The sequence below is a fragment of the Lonchura striata genome, chromosome 4, assembly GCF_046129695.1.
Source record: "Lonchura striata isolate bLonStr1 chromosome 4, bLonStr1.mat, whole genome shotgun sequence".
NCBI classification, from domain to species: Eukaryota; Metazoa; Chordata; class Aves; order Passeriformes; family Estrildidae; genus Lonchura; species Lonchura striata.
In genome coordinates this window covers 18,550,346-18,568,333 of record NC_134606.1, presented here as the reverse complement: position 1 = coordinate 18,568,333, position 17,988 = coordinate 18,550,346, and the positions used below count along the sequence as shown (strand labels likewise).

Sequence of the window (17,988 nt, the reverse complement as noted above, 5' to 3'; positions counted from 1 at the left end):
CAGATGAGTTTTCTGTTTGCCTCTCAAAATATAAAATTTCCATTCTCAGAACATAGTATGCCAGCAGTATGAAGATCTGGGAAATTCCATTGTTATTTTCTTTCGGAAATAATTCTTCAATTTTAAATTTCTGGAACCAAAATATCTGATTCTCACACAAATTCAGACCAATTTTTCCTAACCTCGAAGAAAACTTCTCAGATAAGAAAAAAAATGTTCTCTAGAGCATCAAAAACCCCACACTCCTTCTGGTACTTACCTTCAATGGCAAAGAAGGGGAGTACTACTTATGGTTATTTTACAGATGGAACTGAAGCTCAAATTACTTACCTGCTGCCAGACAAAAGCGTGGTGGAATATGGAACTGACTACAACAGTCCGATTTTCCAAGCCAGTGTCTTAAACACTGCACCATTTTTCCTGCAAGGCCCACACAGTCTGCACGATGGAGAAAGAGACCTCGGATCACAGCTCGACCTAAGCTTTGACCTGAACTTTGTGTTTTGCTCTCACCTGTTGCAAATTGTCCACATAGAAACAGTGTATATTCCACAGCACTTTCTCAGAAGCTGGAGAATAATTTCCTTCCACTAGCAAACATACTTTTTGGGTTGTGTGGCACAACAGAAAAAGCCAATACAGTTTTTCATTAATTTTTCATTGATAACATGCTGCATCTGCATGTTAACATGAAGGTCAGTAGGAATGTACACAATACAAAGAAAATGAGTAGTTAATTATTGCTAGACTGCAAGAAGGGAAAACACATGCTTTAATTCGGTTTAGAAAAGAGCAAAACATGTGAACTGCTTCTTCTAGGCTGGTTTTTCATTGGAAGGGATACATAGAGTAAAATTCACGATAACTGGAGGCTATTTAATGTGTTTTGAGTATCACAGATAAAAAATTCCCTCTCATCATTTGGAATAATCTGTTTGAAATAATTACAATATTCAGCATGAAAAATCCCACTTGCCTTTTTTCAAAATCCCATGGGAATTTTATTGCTGAATATTATATTCATTTATTGAGATTGTTCCTTCTCCCACATGTGTATAATCTGGCTATTTGCCCATATATTTTGCCATATTTACTCCTCCTCAAGTGTTTGTACTTGAGGGTTTCATTGCATTTTCATCAACAATCTGCAGTACTTCAAAACCAAGCTGTATTTAGACCAAAATGCTATATTTGCTCTTTATGGAACAAGTTTTAATAATTTCAAAACATCAGCAAATAACAGGCCAAAACCTAGTATAAGAAGTTTCTGTTGGGATGCCAAACCACTATTTAAAACTTTCCTTCAGTCCTTCAAAGGATGAAGGTGTATTTGCTGTTCACCATCCAGCTATAATAAATAAGCAAAATATATTCATGTAACAGGGTAGAGATAATTGTTTTAAAGATATTCTAAGAAGGCATTTTTACCAAAAAAATCAGAACAACTTAACCAAAACTAGCAAAATTTTTAATTGCTCTGCAGAATGCAGGCCTAGTCCCTCCCAATCACCAATTAATAGTAGTCAGAGGTTATGAAAACAGTGAAGAACTCTTACTTCTAGGCAAGATTCCTGGAGAGCAGAGTTCACTCCATTGAACTTCACCTGTCACTGGGTACTATGTCAAGCATCCATGAGCAGAACAAAGCATTGTCTCAAAGCCAGCTGCAGGACTAGGACCTCACACATGGGAATCGGGCAAGTCTCCAGGCAACTGGCACATGCCAGAGCAATCAGAAAATTTCTGTGTAAACTCTGGATAATTATTGCAGTACATACCTTACTGACTTTACAGTTTTATGCAGACGGAACAAAAATTTGTAAAAGACATTCACTATCCTAAAGCTTTAGAGCCATGGTCCATCAGCCCACTTTATTAGGTGGAACATGAGTGGGAAATGATGCTCATTAATACCAATGTACACTGTTTTTACAGTTTAGATTCACTCAGTAGTACTCAACTGATATAAAGTTCTGTACAAACTCAATTACAAAACTTGCCAAGCTTTTCTGCACCAGAAGGAAGTCGTGATCACAACCACAAACATGTATAGCTCTATAAAAGCTCAAAAATTGAGTTCAGGTACTCAAATATTTTGCAACAGTTAGGTAATATGAAGGTAAAAGGTTCAGCACCTGCTACCAGCAGCCACTGTTCAGAAAGCATCTAACATTTTTCTAGGCAAGATCCAGACTCAGCAAATTGCTCAACTTCACAAAGGAGTAGCAGAGATTCTCTTCTCTCTTAACCCCAAACTAAGTAATTTCACATTCTCTGATGGTTCCACACTACCATGATACATGATTTTTAAGCATTTGTGTCACCAGGTGACAGAAGCTGCATAATGGAAAAATTCCCATATTCTCTGAAAAATCTTTGGTTTGCAGCTTGTCAGTTACAGACGGGAGTATCTGCATTTCAGCAATGTTTTATTTTCACTGAGGAGGTATTTTAGATAAAAAAACTTCACTGAAATGGTCTGATGCATGAATATTTTGTTAAAGAAAACAAAAAACCAAGGCTCCCTCATTTCTGCAGTTTCACTGAAGAAAGGTTTTAATTATAAAAACTTCTTTTCAGCTCTATTCTTTTCACAGCAAACACAGAATTAGCTTTGTGACAATGTTGCTCTGTTCTATGTAAAGAAACTTCAGACTGAAAGAGGGTGAGTTTAGATGAGATATGAGGAAGTTCTTCACTGTGAGGATGATGAGGCACTGGCACAGGTAGCTCCAAGAAGCTGTGGATGCCTGGAAGTGTTCTAAGCCAAGCTGGATGGGGCCTTGAGCAGCCTGCTCTAGTGGAAGGTGTCCTAACTCATGGCAGCAGGGTTGGAACTGATACCTTAAGTTTTAGCTTTTGTATTTTCCAGATTCTGTACTGCTTTAGTATAACTCTGAACTTCATATAAAGTGTTAGCAAGTTCTCTTTACAGTTTAGTTAGACAAAACAATCCTTTTCCAGCCTGAGAACCAAGGACACCATTGAGGCTTCAGGCCCAACAAGTGTAAATAATGGCAAATTGAAGAAAGCAGTTTGGGAGGATGGGACTTCATAACCTGAAGCTGTAATTGGACAATTAACCCCAGTATGTAAATGGACCAAAACTTTTAATTATGAAAACTTGGGATCAGGCACTCTTCTTGGGTGTAGCCTTTGCCAGGCTCTTGCACTGCCCAAGATGTATCCTTTGAAGGCCTTTTAATAAATACCTACTTTATTCCTTTAACATGTCTAGCCTCTGTTCCAGGTAGCCTCTCAAGGCATCAGAACTAGATGAGCTTTAAGGTGCCTTCCAACCCAAACCAATCTATGATCCCTACACTGAGTGGGTACACTCACTCTGGCTCCAACCATCATGCAAAACGACCTGAGAACTCAAAGGAATCAAATATGGCCACATTGTCCCAACAAGCAGACAGAAAATGCTTAGAGAAAATTCTAATGCTTAGAGTGATAATAGAAGACTAAATAAAAATTAACTAGTAGGAGGAGAGCCATGTCTGAGTGGGAGAGTGATGACAGAGACAGGTAGAAATAAAATAGCAAGTAGCAGAATGGCAGTTTGGAAAGTAACACTGTAAACATGGAGTCTTTCATCTGTTTTCCCAACAGAAGTATGTGATGTCCAAAAAGATGACAAACATCTGCTAATGTTAGGAATAACACACTGTCCATACATTTTTCAAAGTATACAGCAATCTGCAATGATCTTTAAAATGTTGTGTGTCCTAATTCTACTCACTTAACTACAATAATTTTCTCCAAGTTGAGTCTGTTTTGCTTGCAAAAGAAACTGGTAAGAAATCTCCTTGTGTTTATCCAGACCCACAAGCTCTGTCACTCTATTTACTCTCCTTGTCCAGTGGAGGAGCAGGAGTAAGAATGGCCAGGGGGATATCTGGCAGGCAGCCAAGGTACTTTCCACACAAACTTGCAAAACAATGAAAAAAAGCATAAAGTGGTTTACATTTTTTAATGTACGAATTTACACTCACCATGTTGTAACTTTCAAACTAGGGAGGAAATTGTAGCAGTCTGTGTGATTTATTATCCATAATTTACAAGTGTACAGATTAGGAGAAAATCCTTTTCCCTTTTCTCAAGGAAATAAACATTTCATTTCTATACTCAGTAATCATCCAGCTTTCTAACAGTCTGTGAGCTATGCAACAGCATTCTCTCTCAAAACTAGCATGTTTTTATCTCTTGGGATTCCAACCAGTAGCCTTTGTTGCTCCTCAAGTGCCCACACAGCATATTCAGAATTCTGCTCCAGTGACACCTAAAAACACACTTCAGTGAAAGAAGCAGCAGCTGAAGACGTCCATCTTCAGTTTTGCAATTCATCCAGCTGCCAGTTACTTTCTTCCAAATGGATCTGACCACACTTTTAACCCTACAAATCAAACATCAAAATACCAGCTGTTGATAATTTAGACTGTTGGAGGAAAAAAAAAAAAAAAAAGGGTTTGCTACTCCAGCTTTGTGTATTATAAACAATGAAAGAAGCCAACAATTTCTGCCTGAATTTGCAACTCTGCTCAAACTTGCAAAAATATACAGAAAGACAAACTCATCTTGATCTTAAAACTTCAGATATTGGAAAAATCTATCACATTCATAGGTAAGGTGTTCTAATATTGTTGTATCAACCATTTAGAATTGTACCTTGCGCTTACGTTTGTCTAGGTTTCCTTTTTTTGTAACTTATCAGCAGCTAAATTCAGATGAAAAGGAGAACTTACACTAAGAAGAACTGGTCATTAAGTACCTACATCTTGGCTAAATGAGCCAGTCCAGTCCTCTCAAATGTTTAGTAAAAAAGACAGATTTAGGAAGACCTTCCTACAATAACCTTCCTACTTCTCTTCAGCATTTCCTTCACTTCCCTGGAAAGCAAGTCCTGCACTAATGATCTAAGCACTGCATGTAATATGGTCATGGCTTTAATCCTATTTGACTTTCACCTGCTTTTTATTTTATTTTTTTATTTTTCAAAAACAAAAATACACTACCCTTTAACATATTCAGATATTACATGTTTCATCAAGACAGGCATTCTCACATCTTTAATCAAGAAATGCCAGCCTTGTGTAGCCACTCCATTTAACATTATAAAAAAATGAACTATCAAGGATAGTCTGCTATACTTGAGTTTTACTTCCCTCATATGCTTTTCTAAGCCTTCCACTGTCAACAGCAAGGATCCAAAAGCTATTAGCACTGCATTCCAAATTTTCCTTCACATGTAGTGGGTTTCTAAACGGCCCATCCATCCATGAGGCCAGAAGGCACTGCCTAGGTGTTGATGAACTGTGTTTCAGTAGAGTTGGGTATTCCACAAAACTAGGGTGCAACATTGTTCTTTACAGCTACAGCTCAGCCTATCCATGGTTCTTGCTTGCTCTGAGCTGGTTCAGAAGTGGAAACTGGCCTCTATTTAACAAAGCATGAAGACAACAGAAACTCTGCAACTTATTTGGCCAGTTAAGTCACTTTCAGAAAAGTTTAATTAAAACTGTAATTTTTCAGTGAGGAATTAGCCTGAAAAAATAATTTAATGGCAAGTTTATTAAATACGTTTTCACTGAATATATTCTTCACTGTATTATTTAAATCCATATAAATATTGAGGCCTTACTTCAAGAGGGTCTTCAAAACAATCAATGCAAACACATAAATCAAGTGTACCTGCAGGCTGAATATCCTCTTGAACAATACCAGCTCGGTTTATTGACTGTTCTTTCTCTGGAAAACAGAACAGAAAGCACACTACTTAAAAAAAGAAAATACCAGGTATCTTGATTGCACTCAATAAAATAATCTTGAAAATTTTATTCATTTGAAATGCTACACAGCAGAATTCTGTTGAGTATCTACCAGAATGAGAATGTAGTATTCCTACTTCACTGAGAAACTAATAGCTAGTCTGTTTTAAGTGATTACAAACAGCAAGATAATAATCTTAAAACAATGCCTACTGTTTAATAAAAATGCCAAAACACCTGCCATGGTCCCAGCACTTAAGGGATGACTAGTACTTTTAAAAGCTATCATTTATATGCTCAATATAAAACTAGTCAAAAGATTTCTTTTCTTTTTAGTGACTCCCATTTTCAGGCCCTGGAAGATCTTGCAAACAGATATCATGACAGCATCGACAAAATAACTGCTTGTAAATTTTGTGAAATTCAGCAGGGGATATTTTCCCATACATTGGGCCAGTCTCGTGCTTTTCTTTTTTCTTTGAAAGATTCAACCACTTCCATGAAGAGAAATGAAGAAAACTACTATTTTCCCTTACAAAATGCCCCTCTCTTCTGCTTTCAGTTACGCACTTCACCACCACAGCGGTACTCTGAAGCAGAAGTCAAAGCTCAGGTGGATTCACCTTTTGCCCACGCCACTGAACTTCTGGGGCTTTTAGAAATCTGCAGGGTGCGCATTCGCAAAGGAAGCTGAGAACTAAGCTCACCTTAGAACTGGAATTTTTCATTATCCCATCCCACTGGGAATGCACTGGCACTACTTGTAATCAGGCTGTCTAGGTACAAGCCTAATGCTACTGGAGACTAGTAGGAATATCACAGCAATTGGTTCTCGTTGCAAGGGGACAGGCACTAGAGGCATATCCAGGTTCTCCAGTTCTGTTCACTGAGGATGGTAATTCCATATTGTAGAGTTGTGTTTGCACTGTATATCGCCTCATAATGGTTTGTCCCTCCATATCCCCTCTTTGTACCTGTTTGGTCCATCCCAGCTTTCCCATCAGTAGCTGTATGTCCATCAAACCCCAAGCCATCCCCTTGTCTCCTCCCAGGTGATGAGTCCATCACCTGGTGACCCTTCCCCTTTGTCCAGATCCTTCCCCCAGGGTCACCAGGTAACTGGACCCTGGCTGGGGCTCCTCCCCGACCCCTCCTCAGTGGTCACTCTGAGGCCTTGCCCCCGGAGAGCTGCTCCCATGTCCTTCCCCATTGCCTGCTCTGGTTTCCCCGCCCCCCTACATCTGGCTGCTCTGGGCAGGGACACCCTCTCTCTTGCTCTGGATGTCCTTCGGGGTCAGATGTGGCCTGGGATCTCTCCAGGCCCTCATTAAACTTTGGAACTAATCCTGAGGGAGAGTACCTCTTTCCTTTGCTTGTGGAACCAGCTCATCTTTGGACTCACAAGGGAGCTTCTCCAAGCCCCCAGGATCCAAGGAGAAGTTCTTCCCTCTGCCCACCTCGCCCCAATGCCCAGCTGGCTGGGCTCCACAGGGGTTCTATCCCCGTGGATTCGAGGGTGAGACGCAGCACCGTATCATCCTTTTTAGCACACAAAATCTCAGGCACCTGCCTAATTTCAAAGGAAAACGCACAAACCCCAGAATAGAATAGGGAGAACAGAATAGATTAGGGCAAGGAATGAGACATCCTGTAGGACATGAAGGAGAAGGCTATTCAGTCTTGAGTGGAAACTTAGATTAGAAGAGAGGCAGGGGAAAAAAGGGAACCAATCTGAGAGTTCTGGGGCCACACTTGGGTTGAACAGCAGGAGCTGTTAATGGTCAGGCAAAGAAACCAGTGCAAAAACATAAGAGATGATAAATACATAGACGGGACACAGAACAGTCAACAGGGAGATTGCTGTGGGGCCTGCAAACAACTTGGAAGACAGGTAAGCCAAAAAAGGACAACAAGGAAGATTCAGTCTTGGTGACAGGAGAGCCACTTCACAGGATGGGAAAGGAACAGACTCTCTAAATTCAGAAAATCAGGAAATCTGTGAAAATGTCACAAAGAGCAGCTGTCAAGCCACTGTTTTAGTTAATTCATGTGGAAAAGGTCTGTGCTGACAGCCTCAGAGTTTCATCATTGCCATGAAAATGCAGTCTTTTTTAAAGGTAGATACAGACAAGAAAATATTAGAAACAGCAAAGCCACAAACTGAGGTACTAAAACCTTACAAAATAATAACATTTCTGTATGAAATTAAGTCAAACTCCTTTGTGCACAATTTACGGTTCATATCAACAATTTGATTACATATCAACAGTTTTTCCAAGTAGCTTTCATCTTATTTGTTAAATTGCCAGGAACTTCTCTGAAGATGTTTGAGAATTATGCAGTAAAGTCTTTTTCCTGAATGTCACTGTACTCCACTTGTATAGAATTTGGGAGATACACAAGAAAAACAATAATGAAGAAAGAAAAGCACTTCATGTTTACATAATTCAATGTCACTCCAGGTAACTAAAATTCATTCTTGCCTTTAGTATGATTACTATGTGATGCCAATCAGAACACCCAACTTTTGGGACACAGCATCCCTAAACACAGAAATACTGAATATTCTTCCACAGCTCAAGCCAATAGAGGGTGGGAGCTTCTACAGATGTTGTCACAGCTTACTACACTGTACTCAGAAAATCCTCTGTACTCCAAAGGTTAAATACTTGGGCTCGAACACCACAATTGTGATAGTCCACAATCTTGCCTCAAGTGTTGATAACAAATGCTTGTGCCTCTTGTGATGAGCATCAAGAAAAGCTCATTGAAAATTAATAAAGGTGACATCAGATGGAGATTCAACACCAGACAATAAGTTTAGAAGAAGGTATCAAATCACAGGTTTGTGCACTTGCTAACTGAGCATCAATTAGGTAATTTTATGTCCTAAATAGAGATTAAAAATCCCTAAACTGATAGGAAACATCTACTCACATAATTCACAAGTACAAAGGAAGACATTGCTCCACTAGTTCTGTCCTTTCCTTACTGCTAAGAGACATTTCTGAAATAGTATTTTTGGAAAGTATAGCACAAGCAAAAACAATTTAGTAATAAAGTTTTCAAAGGGAACACAGAGCAGGAAACATAATTATGGGAAGCTTCACAAGCATAGCATCCTTGAATAAAAACTTGCTTGTAAGTTAAATTTTAGTTGACCTTTCATGCAAGGCCAAAGCCCCTCCAAAAAGACCATTAAGTTTGTTATCCTTTTTTCTTTTTCCTTCCTAGAAATCTTTAGTTGTCTTGGCAGATTAACCACATATATCTTCATGCTATCAGCTTGCTTAGTTTCATAAAAATGAAAATGAGGGGACAAGGCTGGTTGCACCAGAACTTTCCTGTTTCCCTTGGCAGCATGTCACAGAAGTTGAGGAGTGATGGGTGCTCCCCCTACGGAGCATCCGCCTGGAGCTGCAGGTGCCTTGGAAGGCTTGGGCAGGTTTTCCTGGCAGGAAAGTGAGGTTTTCCTCAGGAGTCAGTTTCAGAGACTCTGCAGACTGAGACCAGCTCTAGCAAATCATCACAACTGGTTGCCAAGTTTTAAATTAGATTTTCAATTGCAGCTGGAGAACAGAACTCAAACAGCTCATAGAATCATTGAATAGTCTGGGCTGGAATGGACCTTTAAAGATCATCTAGTCCATCTCTCCTGCACTGAGCAGGGACATCTTCAGTCATACCAAGTTGCTTAGAGCCCTGTACAACCTGATCTTGAATGTTTCCAAGGATGGGACACTCACCACTCTTTTAGGCAATCTGTTCTAGTGGTTCACCATCACCATAAAAAGTATTCCTTCTATCTACTCTGAATTTACTCTGTTTAGTTTAAAACCATTACCTCTAGTCCTATTGCAACAGGGACTACTAAAAAGCCTGCCCAGCTTTCTCACAAGCTCTCTTCAAGTGTTCTACGAGGTTTTTCTGAAGCCTTCTCTTTTCCGGGCTGAAGAACCCCAACTCTCTCAGCCTTTCGGCACAGGAGAGGTGCTCCACCTCTCTGATCTCAATTTCTTCAATTGCGTCTCAATCCTCTAAGGAGCAGCTGAAATATATTCTTAATCACGTGCTGGCCAATAACTTAAAATAAGAGCAAGGGCGAGCTGTATTTTGGTTTTCAGCTATCTCCTAGACACCAGCCTCGGGAGTCACTCACCGAGCGGCACCCCCAGCACTCCCCCAAGCCCGGGCACACACCGGGCCACAGGCCGGCCAGCTCCCCGCGCGCACGGACTCACTGTACTCCTCCGGCAGCAGCAGCGGCCGGAAATAAATGGGGTAGAAGGCGGCTCCCACCACGGCCACGAAGGCGCCGAAGATGCCGAGCGTGCGGGCCAGCGCGGCCATGGCCGGCGGAGCGAGCGGCGCCCGCGCGGGCCCTTCCGGGGCGGCGGCAGCGGCGCGGGGCCGCCCGAGCGCGCCCCCGCGCGGCCGGCGGGCGCAGTGCGGCACGGGCCGGCGCCGCCAGCCCGGCCGGCGGCCCGCGGTGATGCGCCCCGGTCCCGCCGCCCCGCCCTAACGCGCCGCGCCCGACCGCGGAGCTGTCCCGGCCCGGGACTGCGCCGGTAGCGCAGCGCCGAGAAGGGAGGGCGGGACCGCCGCGGAGCCGCAAAGGGAGCGAGGGGGCGCGGCCCTGCGCGGGGATCCCTGCCGGGCGCGCGGCTCCCGGGACGCCGCCCGGCGCCTGCTGCACGGCGCCGCCAAGGAGCCGCGCCGCACGGCCGGGGCTCGGCGCCGTCTGCCCCGGCTCCTCCGCACCTGCGGCGGCGGAGCGGGGCGCTGCCCTGCCCTGCCCGGGCGGGGCCCCTCCTCCAGGAAGCCGGATCTGCCGCATCCTTGTCGCCGGGCCGGCCGCGCTGTCCGTGCCGCGCTGGGCGCCGCCGCAGCGGCAGCATGCGGCCCCCGGCCGGGCCCCGCCGCCCCCCGCCGCTGCTCCTCGTCCTCCTCACGGTGAGTGCCGCCGGGCCCGCACCCGCCTCGCGTCCCGACCCGTCCGGGCGTCCGGCGGGGGCCGGGCCGAGCGGCCCCGGGCGCAGGGCGCCGGAGCCGGGTCCGACGGGGCTCGGCCGGGGCCGCCTCTCGGAGCCGGCTGCCGGCCCGGCTCCGCGCCCCTCCCAGCCCCGCGGTGACCGGGCCTGGCTTGCTGCGATGGGGACGCCGAGTCGTCACATCCAAGCGCTGAGCTTTCTGCCCTGGGTGACGATGAACTTCTAGAGGGGAAAAAATGGAGAGGCTTTGACATCTGCTTACAGATGCCCGACTGAACATACTGCTGCACTGGCTTATGGAAACAACCGTGGTTTCGGGCCAGTTATTAAACTACTTTTTCATCTTTTTTGTTACTAAGCATAAGCTCTGGTCAAAATCTTTGTGTGCCTGTACCATGTTGGTGCTAATGGAGAGCAGCAGGTCAGCACCCTTTTTTGTCATGTCTTCTTTTCACACATGGTAAAATGTAGCATGACCTGTTGGTGATTTGCAGGTGAAGAACTGCAGTTGTCTTCAGGGTTTGTGCAAACAGGTGCAGGTTTCATAAAGTTCTGTGGAATTTCTGCAAGGTTGAACTCATGGTGGGTCCTGTTGACATCTCTAGTAAATGAAAGAGTACTTGCTCAATCATTTCTGTATTATTGCACTACTGAAAATGTTAAGTTTCCTAATGCTTGCAGTGTTTGCCTCCCACTTATCCCAAGATCTGATGGCATGACTTGGGCTAATTAATTAAGATTCAGCAGAATTTAAGAAAAGAAAAAACAAAAAAACCCCATTTTTATAGCTTTAATGGCTAAGTTGCCCCACACACAAAGCCTTTATGTCTGTCTTGTTGAACTTTGCCTAGTTCATGATAATATTTTGGATCAGCATAGCTGGCCTCTTTACTGTGCTGGAAGACTTTTATATTTAAGTTTCATAATCACACTCAATGTGTAATTTTTTCATCCTTGTTCTATGTCAGAAGTGATGCACATTTAACTCTTCTTTGTCTGATGTAATGGAAAGGAAGAAGCTTCCTCGCCAAGAAGGAACATTTAGATGATACACACTCTATGCACTGTGTAGTGGCAACCAAGTGATTATAGAGACTCAGCCGTGGTCTGGAAGTTTATAGTCTGCAGTCTCTGCCAGGCCTGCACCATTGTGGGGTTGCTCAGGGTTCTTTGCTCCATGCTGTTTAGTGGATGAGCCTCCAGAAGGGTTTGTTAGGTGGGATGTAACAGCAGACTCAAATATACTTCGGGCATTTTGGCAGCACAGACCTCAAGTAATACCCAGGGACCAAAGAATATGAAGAAAAATGGGGAGCCATTTAGCAGATCAGGCACTACAGGAAAGGTACTAGATCAGCAGAGCTGAAGTTAAACTTAGGCATCAGCAATTGCATTGCATTGTGATTAAGTGCTCTAGGAACATTATGGAAATTGTTCTGCAAAGACATGGCTTTGGGTTTCAGAGCTTACTGAAACCACAAAATTTCTGCCATTCACTGGAAATCAGACGGACATATTCAGACATTGCTGCATATTTGTTAATGAACTGTGCCAGACCCAGGCTGTCTTTGCTGGAGTATAATTCCCATTGCTCTGTGTTGGATAACCACTGAACAAATCTGGCTGTGTGTGTTTCGACAGTAAGTGTGTGGTAAGCACACATTAGTACCCCTATGCTTTGTAGTATGTACCTGGTAGACTTTTGCATCTTGTGATAACGACATGGCATTGTGTTCATATAGTATAGTACCATCTTCCTCATGACACAGCCCCCTTATCACAAAGATTAAACTACTTACGAGTAGTCTTTATTGTAAGATCAAGAAATATTAATTATAACCATCAAGTACAAGAGGTTTAGGATAATTTGTTGCTACTGTCATGGGCTTTTAATGATCTTGGAAGTATTTAAACCAAAGAAGAATTGTGTTTGAAGTGGAAAAGAATAGTATCTTTTGTCAAGTGAAGCTCTGAAAGGTACTTGAATTAGTTTTAAAATCAAGGCTCTCTCATCAACTTTTATCTCTGTATTTGTGAAGGTGTTATTCAGCATATGATGTTATTCAGCCATACCATGTTTCAAGGGATACCAACTTCCTCTTGCTATTTCTTTTTTAGCCCCTTCAGTTTGCATAGTTTTTATAATAGCACAAAATCACAGAATATTCTGAGTTGGAAGGGACCCACCAGGATCTTTGAGTCCAACTCTTGAAATGAATGGCCCATAAAGGGATCAAACCCACAACCTTGGCATTATTAGCACTGTGCTCTAACCAATATGAATTTTGTGGAGGGGGAAATAAGGCAGAGAGGAAGGCTGTCACTCTGATGAGGCTGCCAAAATACTGAGTTGCATAGGGTTTGTGGTTCAAGGTGTAATCTTGGTGCTTAATGTGTTTATTGGTGTTCAGCATCATTGCACATCTCACTTGCAGTGTCTCTTGTCGGGTACAAGAAGATAAAGAGCATTTGGTTGCAAGTAGGGACAAAAGAGTTTTGGACAAAAAAGTTCCCTCATTCAGTTATGTCTTCCACTGTCTACCCTTAATAAAGTCAAGTTCTTGAAGTAAACAGCACCTCTGTGCATAGTTGTATTCCACTAGCAGCCTTTGAGCTCTTTTGCACCTCCAAGGAGGCAGGGAACTGGGGGAAAAATAGCATTTGTTCACACAGGTGATCAAAAAATCCAAAAATCCTCATCTGTAGAGCAAGGAAGCAGTATAGGACTTAGCTCTGACTTTTCCTAATATTTACACCTTCACAGATCTTACTGGCTTGATGTTTTTTCCATGTAGCTCTCAAGGAGTGTCAACATATTCTTAAGAAATAAAAAGCAAAATAGTTTAAGAACTTTTACTGATTCCTGTATTGGATTGCGGGCAAAGTCTAGTCCTCCAGGTGCACAACACATAATTTCTGTGGTTAGAAATGTACTAATGACTAGACCAAACCATTTAAATATTTTGGAAAACACAGTGAAAAAGACATCAATACAAGATAGGTATCCAAGATAAATTTTATTTTAATTTCTTTAATCTTAGCAAAGTTAAAAGTTACCAAGACACATATCATTTTGAGCAATCTTAATGAACATCTTCCCTGATAATCCTAAGTGACAATTGTGAATATTTTAGAAAGACCAGGGGACATGGTGGAGCTGCTGTGCTGGTGGCTTGCCCTCAGAGCTGAGTAATCCCCAGTATCCTTGGCAATGCATCAAGTTGGATGCTGACTGCAGGGCAGAAAGGAAATGAGCTGTTTGAAGCTTTAGAGAAAAGAACTTCAGCATAGAGGATAATGCTGTTGTATGTCCAGGCACTCACTCTCAAACTATATATAATGTACATAGCTGTGGAGAGCAAAAGCTGAGCAAATTCAGCCTGCTGGTCTTGCTGCTCAGATTTCCAAGTCCATCTTCAAGATAGGAATGTGTCAAACATTAAACACCTCACTAATATTAATTCATTCTCAGGAAGCCTTTGTTGTTACTTTGTCCTTCAGGGACCTGCATGACAGGTAACAAAATTAGCTAACTTTTTAAGAAGATACAGAAACATCAGGCTGTGGCAATCCTAGCAAACAATGATACATAATGAATATATGCCTGTACATTATCATGTACACTCCTTAGGCCTGATCCTAGGAGCATGTTTAAATAGCGTGACGTGTAAGCTGCTATCTTAGACCGGATTCCACTTGCGTCAGGGCTGAAGGGATACACCCTGTAAATACAGTTTGTTTGTAGAAGCATGTGTAACTTAGAGAACTTGATGTAGGGACATTGTTGCCATTAAAATCTTGATGGTGGCTCTCCAGTAATCCATGTCTACTTGCTGGGTAAAAGAAACCTAATATTTTAAACTATGTTGTATATATGCTTGTGCAGTGTTCTGTTATTACTGTGAGTATATGAATAATCACATAGATTCTCTGGTTAACATATCTGTGTTTTGGGTTTTCTTCCAGAACTTTGTGGTGTCTTTTGGAAAGGAGACATTACAGACAACGGCAGTTACTCCACAGTTTCAGAAGAATATGGATTATGTAGATTTTATCTATTTAAACATCTTAGAAAAGAAAGTTCTTAACAATTCTGAGGTTTCAGTTCAGTATTTATGTTCTAAGCCTTGTATTGTCAATTTAGAAGCAGTAGCTTCCTCCGAGTTCAGGACTGGTGTACCAGTGTATAGAAGGAGATGGAAGGATGAGAAGAACCTTTATGTTAGCAGAACTCGACAAGTACACTTGAAATTTCCAAGCATCATGGTTTACAGAGATGATTATATCATCAGAAACTCAATAATAGTGCACAGTGTGATACTCTATGCATGGATTAGCCACAAATCAGCTAGCAACTATGATGATGAACAGAATGAAGACTACCAGGCTGCGGTTGCCAAGAACTACACATTTTTAGAGGCAGTTCCACCTTTTGAACGGCCATATAAGGACCACAAAGTTTGTCTTCAGTGGGGTGCTGACTATTTGTGGATGCTCCAGGCCAATAGGATACCTCAGTGCCCTCATGAAAGTGGTAGGTCCAATGTCACTTTTTTTCCCCCCAAGGAAACAAATAACATCTCTGGTAAGCTGTTAAAAAGTGCCTACTGGTAGTAAATAGTAAATATTACATACAGTGGTTTACTTGGGAAGCATTGTTGAACATGTAATCTCCATAACTGCGGGGTTAGAGCTGCAAGTTACTGAAGCCATCCTGCTCTTCAGATTGTTTCGTCACAGCCAGCCTGGAGGTTGGTAGCAGCCTGGCCCCCTATTTTCTAAGCATATTCAGACAATTTTAGTCAAAACCCACCAGAGTCAGTGGACACCGTTCCGTTATCTTCAGAGAAAATTTTTCAGTCCCTTACTGCATTAATTCAGAACCAGTTCTGCAGTTCATGCACACATAATTTTCACAGAAGTAGTTTCCTTCTGCTTAAGATGATGGCCTCACACTCAGAAACATATTTTCAAGTCTTTGTAGTGATCTAAGCTTTACAGCAACTCTTTCTTTTTCTTCCCCAGAGCCATTAAGAACAAGCATTTTAGGAAAAAAATTGTAGTTTTAAATAAAAAAATTGTGTCTTGCTAACTGTATAGATTACTGAAACAACTTTGCTTTCTAGATTTTTTGAGTTCTTTTTTTCTGCCTCCCTATCTCTAGCTTTGCACTTGCTGACAATTCTTTTGCTCTCAAATGCATGCTCAGAGCAGAACCTAGAAAGAAGAAGAACATCTGTTTCTAAATGGTTCTCTCTGAACAAATCCCATAATGGCATTTGTGTCATTTATTTTCACTATACTGGCATTGGTAGCATTCACTACATTGGTAAATACTCTGAAGAAAAACAGGGAACATCTTGCTTCCTTTAAGGGCTTTCTAAAATACGTGTTGGAGACAGCATGTGATATCTGACAACACTGTGAAACATCTTATTGTCTGTATTATCTATTTCTCTTACATATTAAATCAGTTTAATAGACAATAGGAGGAAATACTATTCAAATTCTGTTTCTTAAAATGATACTGTAACAAATTGCTCAGGGTTTGGCTTATTTTGTTGTTTACTTGGTGTTTTTTTGTTTGGTTTTTGGGTTTCTCCACACAAGCTGATGATATATCATGGTCTTGAAGATTTTTCTCCTGTTTCTTAGGAGGGGCAGCTTTATCAGTTTTATTACAGGATTATTCATACCAGTTAAGAACAGTATTGGTATCTATGCTTGCATATAATACAGAGAGGCACAAATGGAGAGCAGGTCCAAGAGATGTGGAGAAATGTCACTTAGGCATAGCCAAAGATAGATGAGATTTAAGTGAATAACATAAAGTAGGACTTCTTGTTTATTAGTATCTTAGATTTAAATAAGTCTGTTCTTTCCCCATTTCTAATGCCATCTGGAAACAGGCTCAATTTCAGTTTTTGTGGGTTATTTAGTCCAAGACTGTAATGTATTTAACAGCAGCAATTGAACTTGTGTCTAAGGACTTACTGAGAGTTTGTGTTAACTTTGAATCTGTTGTGTGATTTAAATGTTTGACTGTAGGAATGTGAGCTGATTAATTAGTTTATATGCTTTCTGTCTGTCAGATTAAGAAAGTCTGTATTTTGCAGATGGTGTGCAGGTTCTCGAATTTATATATGCTTCCAGTGGAGAAAAAACAGGAATTGTGAAGAAATTTGAACAGTTTGAAAACAGAGAACTTGAGACAGTCAGACAACATCAGATTGATTATCCCATGTAAGTATAGGCGAGTAACTGAACGGGGCTGTATTTACTTTTTAAAGGATATAAATGTACTTAAACTCTTGGGCTTTACCACAAATTAAAGGAATACTGCCTACTAATTTGAGAAAATATGCAAAAGGAGCCTAATTAGCATTTCCTTCTGATTCCAGTTTTGGACAGGCTTAAGCTGAACTTCAGGAAGATACTTACAGTATGTGTTAGTGCAGTGCTGTGTAGGAGATGCCACTGAATGTTTAACTGAATGGCTTAGATACAGTTAGGAGGCTGAGTTAGCTCTTACCTGCTGTCATGATCACATTGCTGTCTCATGACTGACTGGCCTGGGGTTTTTTGCAGTACAAACAGATCTGCATTTCTAACATTGTTTGCAGACCAAGAGCGGAGTAGGATTTCTTGGAAGGGCAAGCAGCATGAAGCAGCTTTATCCCTATAAATTCCCACTCTAGTTTATTTTGCACTTGACAAGCTGCTAGATAGAATCCTCTGCCTAGATAAGTCTTCCAGATTGAGTTCACTCCATTTCCTTCTACCATTGCTGTGTAAACTCTCCAATTTAGACAGGAGTACAACTCCTTAGCCCCTGTACACTATTCAGGTACAGAGGAATCGCTCTTGCAAGGTCATCTTGCTCTGCTCTGGTCCCCCTTCCCAAAACCTCACAACTCTAGTCATAGTTTGCAACTTCAGGGGAAAAGAGATACATAAATATACCTCCATTCTACCAGATGCTCTCACTCTGGCAACATTATTACAAAAGTAGGAAATAATTACAGGAACTGGAACTTGCCTGCTGGTTTGTATTTGGCCTGTAGCCTCAAGAAGAGTGCCAGGATGACTTGCCAGGGAGCACAGGTTGCATGCAAATTACTAGTTCTCAAACCATAACTGAAGCCATAAATACAGAACAATTTTTAGCTCCTGGTGTCTTCTGGATGAGTGACAGCCTGCTGCTCTTTGCTCACCAGCACAGTTGC

The 17,988-nt window shown here is 41.8% G+C and overlaps 2 protein-coding genes across 5 annotated transcripts in view; one reads left to right on the top strand and one right to left on the bottom strand.

Moving 5' to 3' along the window:
- Positions 1-3,961: 3,961 nt before the first annotated feature.
- SMIM20 (small integral membrane protein 20) lies at positions 3,962-10,170 on the bottom strand. Of its 4 annotated transcripts, none has more exons than XM_021554321.2 (3): positions 9,931-10,170; positions 5,695-5,751; positions 3,962-4,399 (listed from the first exon to the last, which is right to left on the bottom strand). In XM_021554321.2, exons 1-3 carry the CDS (start codon positions 10,119-10,121, stop codon positions 4,192-4,194), a joined length of 456 nt encoding a protein of 151 aa, XP_021409996.2. In that variant the 5' UTR covers positions 10,122-10,170; the 3' UTR covers positions 3,962-4,191. The 4 variants fall into 4 exon arrangements, with proteins under 4 accessions (XP_021409996.2, XP_021409998.1, XP_021409997.2 ...); XM_021554323.2 differs by having other exon boundaries at positions 4,254-4,399; positions 10,013-10,170; XM_021554322.2 differs by having other exon boundaries at positions 4,337-4,441.
- Positions 10,171-10,633: 463 nt separating this feature from the next.
- The window catches only part of SEL1L3 (SEL1L family member 3), a 33,192-nt gene continuing 25,837 nt past the window's right edge, over positions 10,634-17,988 (top strand). The window contains exons 1-3 of the mRNA XM_021554455.2: positions 10,634-10,724; positions 14,729-15,296; positions 16,879-17,005. Coding sequence (XP_021410130.2) covers positions 10,668-10,724; positions 14,729-15,296; positions 16,879-17,005 — 752 coding nt within the window. The 5' untranslated portion in view covers positions 10,634-10,667. The remainder of the gene's footprint in view (positions 10,725-14,728; positions 15,297-16,878; positions 17,006-17,988) is intronic.

What these genes read in the sequence shown, in the direction of transcription:
- SMIM20 (XM_021554321.2), bottom strand. Translation starts at nt 10,121, where the DNA reads ATGGCCGCGCTGGCCCGCACGCTCGGCATCTTCGGCGCCTTCGTGGCC. An exon ending in AGTGCTGGGGGTGCCGCTCG is followed by an intron (nt 5,752 to 9,930) that starts GTGAGTGACTCC and finishes TCTGTTTTCCAG; the next exon opens with AGAAAGAACAGTCAATAAAC. An exon ending in AGAGGATATTCAGCCTGCAG is followed by an intron (nt 4,400 to 5,694) that starts GTACACTTGATT and finishes TTTGATTTGTAG; the next exon opens with GGTTAAAAGTGTGGTCAGAT.